The 10,352-nt window shown below is 55.0% G+C and overlaps 2 protein-coding genes across 3 annotated transcripts; one reads left to right on the top strand and one right to left on the bottom strand.

Annotated features, from left to right (window-relative positions):
* Positions 1-2,459: 2,459 nt before the first annotated feature.
* On the bottom strand, positions 2,460-4,685 carry FGF21 (fibroblast growth factor 21). The gene is made up of 4 exons (XM_061136195.1): positions 4,585-4,685; positions 3,768-4,066; positions 3,543-3,646; positions 2,460-2,857 (listed from the first exon to the last, which is right to left on the bottom strand). Exons 2-4 carry the CDS (start codon positions 4,000-4,002, stop codon positions 2,567-2,569), a joined length of 630 nt encoding a protein of 209 aa, XP_060992178.1. The 5' UTR covers positions 4,003-4,066; positions 4,585-4,685; the 3' UTR covers positions 2,460-2,566.
* A 1,662-nt stretch (positions 4,686-6,347) lies between these two features.
* Positions 6,348-10,141, top strand: FUT1 (fucosyltransferase 1 (H blood group)). 2 transcript variants are annotated; one of them, XM_061136185.1, is made up of 2 exons: positions 6,348-6,524; positions 7,277-10,141. In XM_061136185.1, the coding sequence occupies exons 1-2, from the start codon at positions 6,447-6,449 to the stop codon at positions 8,144-8,146; spliced, it is 948 nt and encodes a 315-aa protein (XP_060992168.1). In that variant the 5' UTR covers positions 6,348-6,446; the 3' UTR covers positions 8,147-10,141. The 2 variants fall into 2 exon arrangements, with proteins under 2 accessions (XP_060992168.1, XP_060992160.1); XM_061136177.1 differs by having other exon boundaries at positions 6,353-6,524; positions 7,074-10,140.
* The last annotated feature ends 211 nt before the right edge of the window (positions 10,142-10,352 follow it).

The following is a 10,352-nucleotide window of genomic DNA, read 5'->3' as shown; positions in this document are numbered from 1 at the left end:
GTTCCATCCCTGGTTCAGGAAGATTGCACCTGCCGTGGGGCAACTGAGCTCACGTGCCATGGAACCCATGCTGCACAACAGGAGAAGTCATCAGAATGAGAATTCCGTGCACCCCAACGATGAGTAGCCCCTGCTCGCTGCAACTGGAGAAAGCTTGCACGCAGCAGAAGACCCAATGCAACCAAAAATATAAATAAATACAAACTAAAAAAAAAAAAGAACCCACATTATTCCAATGCAGGGGATGTGGGTTCAGTCCCCGGTTGGGGGACAAAGACTCTATATGCCGTGGGGCAGTTAAGCCCCCAGGCTGCAATTACTGAGCTCGCCTGCCACAAGGGCACAGCCCCAAACAAAAACAAACACACTAGAAACCCCATACAAACAAAAACAAAACAAAATTGGAAATTTCCCACCGGTCCTCACCCCTCGAAGAAGTTGCCCTTTTAGCTGAGAACTTGGTGAGATAATCTGAGAACAGCAGTGTGAGTGAGTGTGTGTGTGTGTGTGTGTGTGTGTGTGTGCAGCTTCACATATTCCAATTAGTAGTTGGATATCGGACGCTATGGGAAGGTTGAAAGATGCTGGGGTGGTCTGGGTCCTCAGAGATCACAGAATTACTCAAGGGAATCTTTTTTGGAAGAACAAAGCTCCATAGTTTAAAAAAAAAATTACCCTTGAAATCTACTGACAGATAACATTGTATAAATTTAAGGTATACGACCTGTTAGTTTGATACATTTATATCTTGCAATATGAGTGCTATTGTAGTGATAATTACCACCTATCATGTGACACGGTTTTCTTTTGAGTACTTGGACAAAGCTCCATTCTTATGAAAACTAATGGAAGTAAAATCCAGATTGATTTTGGCAGGAACTCCAAAGGAGAGAGAAGGTTCAAGTATAGGTGGGAAAGTAAACAGAGGAGATATAGCTCTCTCTTTGAAATATTGGCGGTGTGGCTGTGCTGAAAGGTTATATTTTTTCATACTCTATGGAAACAGCAAAGAGTGAACTCTGAGAACAGTGAGGCTAGGAGAAAGTTATCCTGGGCCACCCCACGCCCTCCAAAGCGAGTTCTTAAATGTACTTTCAGGAGAGGGGCTTTCCTGATGGCTCAGAATGTAAAGAATCTGTCTGCAATGCAGGAGACATGTGAGATGTAGTTTCAATCCCTGGGTCAGGAAGATCCCTTGGAGGAGGAAATGGCAATTGACTCCAGTATTCTCGTCTGGGAAAATCCCATAGACAGAGGAGCCTGGGGTGGTGGGGTGGGGGTGGGGGGGAGGTGGGGGAAGTGGGGGTACAGTCCACGGGGTTGCAAAGAATTGGACACGACTGAGTGACTAACACGTCCATGCTTCAAGACCATAATGGTCTCCTCAAGACCTCCTGTGAGGCTGCAGTGATCAGTCAGAAACCCGGGACCCCACCACAGCTGACCCAGCCTTTCTTCACCCCTCAGTGTTTGGCTGCACTAAGGCATCCCCAGAGACTCTGGACTATCCGTGCCCTTTGACAGGACAGTATTTGTTATTCTTCCCTCACCCGCTCCCTGACCGCAACCACGTGTTTATGGAACAGTTCCACGTGTTGTGGAACTGTTTCTCTGCGCTAACTCAACAATGGGACATTTTTTAAAATGGCACAAGCAGACCCACACCCTCATGGGAGATGTAGTTTTTGGGGGTTCATTTAGCACTAGGGATGGTCCTAGAAGTGTAGTCTAAACCTTTGTCTTCGCGTCTTTCCTAACCGGAAAATAGCTTGAAGAGCAATATGGAAATCTAGATGGTGGAAAGGAAGTGGGGACAGGCAACTTGCTCACTGAGATTGGATTCTGTGACAGTCATTCCTCTCCAAGGTCCATAAGCACCTGGATGGAAGCATTTAGATTCTCAAGTCCTTTTTCTGAGATACAGGACTCGATCTCCAGTCCCTCCTCTCTCAGACCAGGGTGCCCAGATTCCCCTGCTCTCCTGGGATCCAGGTGTCCAGATGTCCAGACCTCCGAATCCTCAGGACCCAAAAGGGCCTTCCTAGCACCGATTGTATCTCCAGAATCCAAGAGTCCTTGCCCCAGCCCTGAGGACCATCCCTAGTGCTAAATGAACCCAAAAAAAAAACACATCTCCCATAAGGATGTGGGTCCGCTTGTGCCACTTTAAAAAATGTCCCCGTTATTGAGTTACCGCAGAGCAATAGTTCCACAACACAAACACGTGGTTGGGGGCAGGGAGGGGGTGAGGGAAGAATAACAAATACTGTCCTGTCAAAGGGCACGGATTGTCCACAGCCTCTGGGGAGGCCTTAGTGCAACCAAACACCGAGGGTCGGCCGGGGAAGGGGTGCAAAAAGGCTGGGACCTTCCCACAGCGTGGCTGGCAATGGAGGGACAAGGAGAGACGCGGAAGCAGACTCCCATTTTCTCCCTCAAACCACACAAACTCACTCTGATCCTCCTCTCAGACTCTTTATTATCTCAAGTAGGAAAAATAAAAAAATAAATAAGATAAATAATGCAATAAATAAAGAGGAGACCCAGTAATACACAGCGGGCGTCTTCAGGAAATGTAGCTGGGGCTTCGGCCATACGAGGGTCCCACCATGCTCAGGGGATCCGAGGAGCCCACGTCGGGAGGCTCCGGGGCCAAGATCCCTGAAGGATCCGGGGGCGCCGGGGGCAGGCCCGGCAGCGGCAGGAAGCGAGCAGGTCCCCGCGGGGCCGGGTCCCGGTTGGACGAGCGCTGGGGGGGCAGGCGGAGTGGAAGGCCCAGGGTCTCCGACTGGTAGACGTTGTATCCGTCTTCAAGAAGCAGCTCCCGGAAGCTGCAGGCTTTGGGGTCAAAGTGCAGCTGCGGGGATGAGAGTCAGATCAGAGACGTGGGGATTCCGATACCCCCTTGCTCTTGCAGGACTCCGAGACCCATCCTCTCCCAGACTCAAGAGTCCAGGCCCCCCAGTCCCAGGACTGCTGGGGAGCTGGGGGACCCCTTACTTTCTCAGCTGCATTGTCGAGGTCCCCCCAGCCCCTTCATCCCGGACTCCAAACCACGGAGGCAGGTCCCTCCTTTACCCCTAGGTGGCGCTGCGAGGCCCACGCACTTCCCCGCCCCCCACTTCACAGAGAAGAATATTCCAGCCCAGGGATCAGGGGAGGCTGTCTAAGTTCTGGCAGGGGCATCTGGCTAGTACCCAAGGTCAGGTTCACTTTACAGGCCATCGATTCCTGGAGCGACCCTTCGCCCAGCATGAGCCAGGCCTGTGGGAACCGGTGTGGTCAGTCCAGGTTACGAGTCACAAGACTTGGCCTCCCGGGTCATTGACTTGCGGCCGGTGGTCGCCCTGCCAGAGCCTCCGTTTCTTCTTGTGGACGTTGATGACCACAGCGCCCTCCTCTGGGGATCGTGGCCAGGTTTGGGGCATGCGGAGAAAGTCAAACCAAGCCTGACCAACATCAAAGGTGCAACCTAGTCTCTCAGATTGTGAGGATGGGGAGAGCAAGGGTGGAGGGCAAGGACGAGGATCTGGGAAACTCACCGATCCGTACAGCTTCCCATCTGGCCCCTGACACAGAAACCTGGATGTTTTAACTCCCAAGATCTGAATGACGCCTGGTTTCAGGGCTTTCAGCTCCAAGAGACCTGAGGGGAGAAAGTGGTCAGGGACTCAGGAGGCCTTTGCTCCTCCCCCAGACTCAGGAGTCCAGGCCCCAATTCCCTACTGCTTCAGGATCAAGCCCTATCTCCCCACACACATACTCACTTTCAGGGCTCTGGCGGGCCGCCCCCACCACTGTGCCATCGGCCCTGATCTCCAGGTGGGCCTCTGTCTCCTGGGCATCATCCGTGTAGAGGTACCGCTGGCGAACTTGGCCCCCAAACTGGAGGAGGGGGCTGGAGTCCGGAATGGGATGCGCCTGGCAGGTTCCTAGCAGAAGGACAGCCAGCACAGGGACCCGCAGTCCCAAATGCTTGAACTTGGCCCCGTCCCAGCCCATCAGTGGCTCACGTCCTCAGGTGGGGTCTGGGGTCTGGGGTTTGAAGAGCTGAATGGTCTAGATCCTGTTTCGGAGCCCGATTGCCCCAGAGAGCAGGTTTTCAGATGGCTGCTCCAGTAGTCTGGGTCCCCTTTCACGTGGACTCACAGCTGACCGGACACCCAGATCTCGGGATGGATGCAGACACTCCAGAATTTATATCCAGACAGACCCGCCCCATCACCTTCCTGACGCCTGACCCGTGATATTTGACCCACTTGGCAGATGCTAGGATTCCACGGTGTCCAGGTCAACCTGGACGGATGATGTAATCAGGGGTCCTTCCAGCTGGGGGCCTGGCCTCCACTGTGTGAGGCACCAGGGGGATAGAAATCTGATGAACTGGGACCTGGGTGAAAGCAGCTAGAGGGCCCAGACTGTTTGGCCTCAGGGAGGAGGGAGCTGGGGTTTCAGACTCCTGGGTCTGGGGAAGAAAGGGGCTGGGGACCTTGACTCTGCAGACTGAGCAGGAAGGGAACGGGGACCCGCCTTTCTGGCTAACTGAGGAGATCATGCCCCACAACTGGAATTTCCTCATCTCACCTGAAGTTCTGGGTTTTCTGAGGTTTGCTGATCATCAGAAAAGCAGCTAGCCCCACAGGATCAAAGCGTCCTCCTCAAGCAAACGGGTGTCATGATCTGGGAGTTACAAGACAAGCTCCTGAGTAACTGCAGCCCAGGCATTCATGCCCTGAAACATCCCAGCTTCCTCCTCCTCCTGGGTCCTGATGCAATCCTGATGTTTCTTTCACCACAGACGCTACCCAGGATCAGACAGATGCCCTCAAAATAGCCTGGGGAAGCGGGGGGTGGGTAGGGGTGGGGTGGGATGGTGAGAGTCTTTGCCTCGGAGTTGGCAGATGACTCAGGCTGCTCAGGGAGAAGTTAGACCCAAGATCCCAAGGGGAATGAGGGGTGAGCAATTTCCTGGAACCGAAGGGTGCAAGGTCTATGGTAAAGACCACCTCCCAGGTGGCTCCGTGGTAAAGAATTGGCCTGCCAATGCAGGAGATGCAGGAGATGCGGGTTCGATCCCTGGGTTGGGCAGACTCCCTGGAGGAGGAAATGGCAACCCACTCCAGTATTCTTGCCTGGGAGGTCCCAAGGACAGAGGAGCCTGGCGGGCTGCAGTCCATGGGGTCGCACACGACTCCGCAACTGAGCAACAGCAAGAAGGGTACTAGAGCCTGATCACCTGATCTGAATGAGGGGGTGACTGGAGGGCCCAGATTTCTCAGTCTGAGGAGGGGGCTGGGGGCTGGGGAGTCCTGGATCTGGAGAAATTATGATCACATCCTGGAGAGTCAAGTCCAATCCCTGGGTCTTTGATTTCTTGAATGGCAATAGTCAGACCACTCGGGCCACGGGTGGGATGGGCGCGGGTGGGGAGCAACAGTCGACAGGGGAAAAGGCTTCAGGTCTGCAGGAAGAGCCCAGCGTTTTTTCCTTGAAGAGGCCTGCTGCGACCTCTGAGGCAGGCAGAGAGGAGAAACTCTATTCTATTTCTGCTTTCTCCTTTCTTGACCTCGGGAGAGGCAGGACGTGCCCTTCTAGAAAGTAGAAAGTCAGGCGTCGGATACTAAGATTCCCTCGAAAGGACAACCTGGGACTCTGGAATTTGCGAGTGCAGGGGAGCGGGGGCGGGATCGGCGGCCCCTGGGGGGCCATGGGGACACGTTCGGGCCGGAGGTTCTCACGCCGGGATCCTGAGAGCTGGAGGAGGCTTTGCATCCGCGCGTGGAACAACCTGGCGACCAGGTTCTCCACCCACGCACCCACCCCCACTCCCGGGGGAAGCACGCGGCAGGGGACCGAGGATCGCGCTCGCCGCCGGCACCAGGATGCCCGGGTCAGCACCAGGCGCCCGGGCGTGGCCGGACTGGGAGCATCCAGGAACACAGGTTCACATCCAGGATGGTGAACGCAGACACCGGAGTGGAAGAGGGAGAAGTCGACGGACCGGAGCATCCGGATCCAGCTTGGCAGTTGCAAGCTAGATCTCAGTGTCCACGAAAAGATGCGGCTGCTAGGGAGGCCAGGTAGGCTGCCTGGGCCTGGAGCGGGGGTGGGGGGTGGGGGGTGTGCGGAGTGGGCTGAGGCGAAGGTTCTCCCGGTCCCGGGAGGGCGGGGCCGGGGGCTGCAGTTCCCAACCTGCCGAGCCGGGGCTCGGCGCCAGGGATGGGGCGGGGCGCTGCCTCTCTGAGCTACCTGTCGGGCCGGGGAAGGGCGAAGGCTGTGATTCTCGGAGCCGCGCCCACTCTCCTACCTCTCTCCTCCCGGAACCTTCGCAGCCAGTCGGGGGAGGAGGCGCGGAGAGGGAGGGCCGTCGTGTCTGGGAACCTGGAGTCCAGGTTTTCGAGGAGGGGGGCGGAGGTGGAGGGGGGCAGAGGTGGGCCCCCCGCGGGATGTGGTCTGCACTTGCAGCCGGAGCGCTCCATTCAAGCCCAAGCCGACTATGGGTCCGCCACTCGCCAGGAGCTCAGGTGAGTGAGAAATGTGGATGCCTCGGACCCAGGAGTCGGGCCCTCAGTCCCAAGAGGCGCACCCCCAACCTCTAACCCCCTACGGCACCCGGGAGTCTCCTCCACCCCCGACCCCCCAACTCCTGCTCCTCCAGGAATCAAGGTCCTCCCCCATCCAGGCCTGGGTCTCCTGCCTCTCACGTTCTACTTGATGGTCGCTTCCTGTCACCTCCGTGGTGGCCTCTGCCCCTCACACACAGGTACACCCAGAAATGAGTTGGGGGCAACATTGCCCCATGTCAGGGCACCCGAGACACTGAGATTCCCAGATATGGGGACAAGCTGGTGGTTCCTGGGTCACTGTCATTTTGGAAACCACTAATTTTCACCATCTTCCATTGCTGGAAATTCCAAGCCCTTAGCTCTTCCTCACTCAGATCCAAGAGCCCTGATTCCTTTTACCCTCAAGCCCAGGAGTCCAAACTCATTTCCTGGTTCCCTCAGCCCTCTCCTCCCTGACAGTCATTCTCAAGCTCTAATGTCTCCTCATCTACTCTTCTTGTCCGGCAGCCATGTGGGCTCCCAGCCACCGTCACCTCTGTCTGATCTTCCTGCTAGCCTGTGTTTTTGCCTGTGTCTTCGTCCTCCTCATCCACCACTACCTCTTTCACAGTGGCTTAGACCTGTCCCTGCTGTGTCCAGACCGTAGCCGGGTGACCTCCCCCGTGGCCATCCTCTGCCTGAACCCCAACACCACCTTTTCCTGTCCCAAGCATCCTGCCCCCATCTCAGGAACTTGGACTATTGACCCCAAAGGCCGGTTTGGGAACCAGATGGGGCAGTACGCCACGCTGCTGGCCCTGGCCCAGCTCAATGGCCGCCAGGCCTTCATCCAGCCCTCCATGCACGCCGTCCTGGCCCCCGTGTTCCGCATCACGCTGCCTGTGCTGGCACCCGAGGTAGACAGACACGCTCCTTGGCAGGAGCTGGAGCTTCATGACTGGATGTCGGAGGAGTACACCCACTTGAAGGAGCCCTGGCTGAAGCTCACGGGCTTCCCCTGCTCCTGGACCTTCTTCCATCACCTCCGGGGGCAGATCCGCAGCGAGTTCACCCTGCACCAGCACCTGCGGCAGGAGGCCCAGCGCTCACTGAGTGGGCTCCGCCTCCCCCGCACCGGGGACCACCCGAGCACCTTCGTGGGTGTCCACGTGCGCCGCGGGGACTACCTAGAGGTGATGCCCCTCCACTGGAAGGGTGTGGTGGGGGACCGCGCTTACCTCCAACAGGCTATGGACTGGTTCCGGGCCCGGCACGAAGCCCCCGTCTTTGTGGTCACTAGCAATGGCATGGAGTGGTGCCGGGAAAACATTGACACCTCCCGGGGGGATGTGATCTTCGCCGGAGACGGGCAGGAGGATGCGCCCGTCAAGGATTTTGCGCTGCTCACACAGTGCAACCACACCATCATGACCATTGGCACCTTTGGCTTCTGGGCCGCCTACCTGGCTGGTGGAGACACTGTCTACCTGGCCAACTTCACCCTGCCTGATTCCAGCTTCCTGAAGATCTTTAAACCTGAGGCTGCCTTCCTGCCTGAGTGGGTGGGCATTAATGCGGACTTGTCTCCCCTCCAAATGTAGGCTGTCTTGAGGAACAGGGAGACTTTCTGAAATAGCCTGATCCATGTAAGGCTAACGGTATGCATCTCTGGAAGTCCAGAAGATTCTAGAGAAGCTTGTGGTCCTGCAGGTGGTGGACACCCATTTCTAGAGTCATTCTAGTTGGCTAGACTTAGAAAAAAGGGGCATGGGTGTTTCCTGCCACTTGCTGGAACATTCTAGAATCAATGGAAAACCTTTGCATGGTGGGTGGCGATGTCTGGAAAATTTCGTGGCAGTTCGAGAAGGCACAGTGCCCACCTGTTCTTCCCAGGCCATAACCAGAGTACTTCTACATCACTGCCCGCAGTAACAGGGAATTCACCATTCCAGTGTTGACCATCCTGGCCTTTTTTGAGAAGAGATAGTTCTCTTCTCTGGGTCAGGAGGACTGAAGGAACTCATGGGTGTTCTACAGCAAGCACCTACCAACTCCCCTTCTGTGGCTCTGGAATGATTCTAGAGGGGTGGGGAGATGTTTTCTGGAGAGGGTCAACTCTAATGCCTGTAAAGAGCCCTGCAGGGCCCTTCCAGAGGGTATGGGATTCTAGAATTCCAGGTAACCTCAGTGAAGAAGCTAACAAAGAGACAACCAGTAGGTCAACAGCTCACCACTGCTGGAAAGGTTGATAGAAGACAAACTTATCTGTAGCTGGGACAGTGTGTGAGCAAAGTGGAACTTTACTTAACATTTCAGCCCCTGAAAAACCACAGATATGCTAAAGCATGAGATGGGACGGGGGAGGGATGGTGCTGAATGCTGCAGCCTAAGGAGCACGGCTCTGCAAAAATCTCCGGACACTGTTTTTTTTTTTTTTTAAAAACTCCAAAAATGTGCACACCTTGACTCCAAGTTCAGTTTGTGTCTGCCAACTAAGGAAGTTTCCTCCTCCATAGCTGGGCTGCTGGGGGTGATGGAGTCGATTTATTGAGGTGGCTAGTGGTGAAGAACCTGCTTGCCAATGCAGAAGATGCAGGAGACTTGGGTTCCATCCCTGAGTCAGGAAGATCTCCTGGAGGAGGAAATTGCAACCCACTCCAGAATTCCATGAACAGAGGAGCCTGGCAGGCTACAGTCCGTGGAGTCACAAAGAGTTGGACATGACGGAGTGACTGAGCACACACAGCATACCGCTGACATAAGATTGCCTTCTGGGCTTGCAGAAAACAGTGGGTATTGTGTCCCTTGCCAGCCATTCTCTGTCCCTGAATTCACAGAATCTCTAAGTCTGGCTTTGGACAAGTGAAGGATGAAAGAATCAGAAGGTATGCAGACTCCAGACTGGTCTCCAACCCAGGCAGGAGCATGGAGTCTGGACAAGAGGATGGGATTTTTTTTTTTTTGGGGGGGGCCATTCAGGACAACATGGGGGACCTTAGTTCCTCAACTACGGATGGAACCCGCAACCCCTGCATTTGAAGTTCAAAGTCTTAACCACTGGACCACCAGTGAAGTCCCAGAAAATGGAATTATTGACTTAGATTTTTAGAACTTCCATGAGGCTCTTTGAAAGAAATGAAGGTAGATACCTTTATTACAGAGTTGTCAGAGAATGAGACCTTTTCTAGTTTTCTCAGGGAGTTTTGGGGGACCAGTCCCTACTCGACTGCTGTAGGTGGGAGAGAGGGATGTATGAATTAAAATCCACACCACCAGCCCATCTCTGCAGGTTTTTTGGAGACTTGTGTGCATAAGGGTGTGTGAGTAGGAGTAAAGGTGTGGAACTTCCGGGGACTTCTCATTTCTTGGAACATGAGTTCCTTCTTTCTTAGTGCCCTACTTGTGTGATTTGTGGTCTCAGAGACCCAGTTCCTTCCTCGGAGACTGTCTGCATTGGCCCCCAAACCGCTTTCCTCTGGGACCCTGGTATCCAGCCCCACAGGCTGGAGAGAGAAGGTGGGGTGGGGCGTGAACAAAGATTATAATCCTTGAACTACATTTCCCATAAGGTTATGGGGTCGGCTGCTGTAATCAGCTAGGGAGACACCCGGGGCCTTCTGGGAAGTGTAGTCCTAGGGCTAGAAAGGATCTTTTCCTAAGTTTTCGTGGCTCGACGACAGGGTTTCCAAAGGGCCGTGGGCATCTAGCCCAAAGCCTGAGTCGGGGCTCTGAGAGGGGAGGAGACTGAAGGCTTGAAGCCCTTTCTTTGGCTCTGGAAATCAGAGCCGACAGAGATCTTCCCCTTCT

Source organism: Dama dama, chromosome 4 (genome assembly GCF_033118175.1).
Source record: "Dama dama isolate Ldn47 chromosome 4, ASM3311817v1, whole genome shotgun sequence".
Taxonomy (NCBI): Eukaryota; Metazoa; Chordata; class Mammalia; order Artiodactyla; family Cervidae; genus Dama; species Dama dama.
Note: the sequence above shows the minus strand (reverse complement) of the source record. Positions and strands in the feature narration are given on the sequence as shown.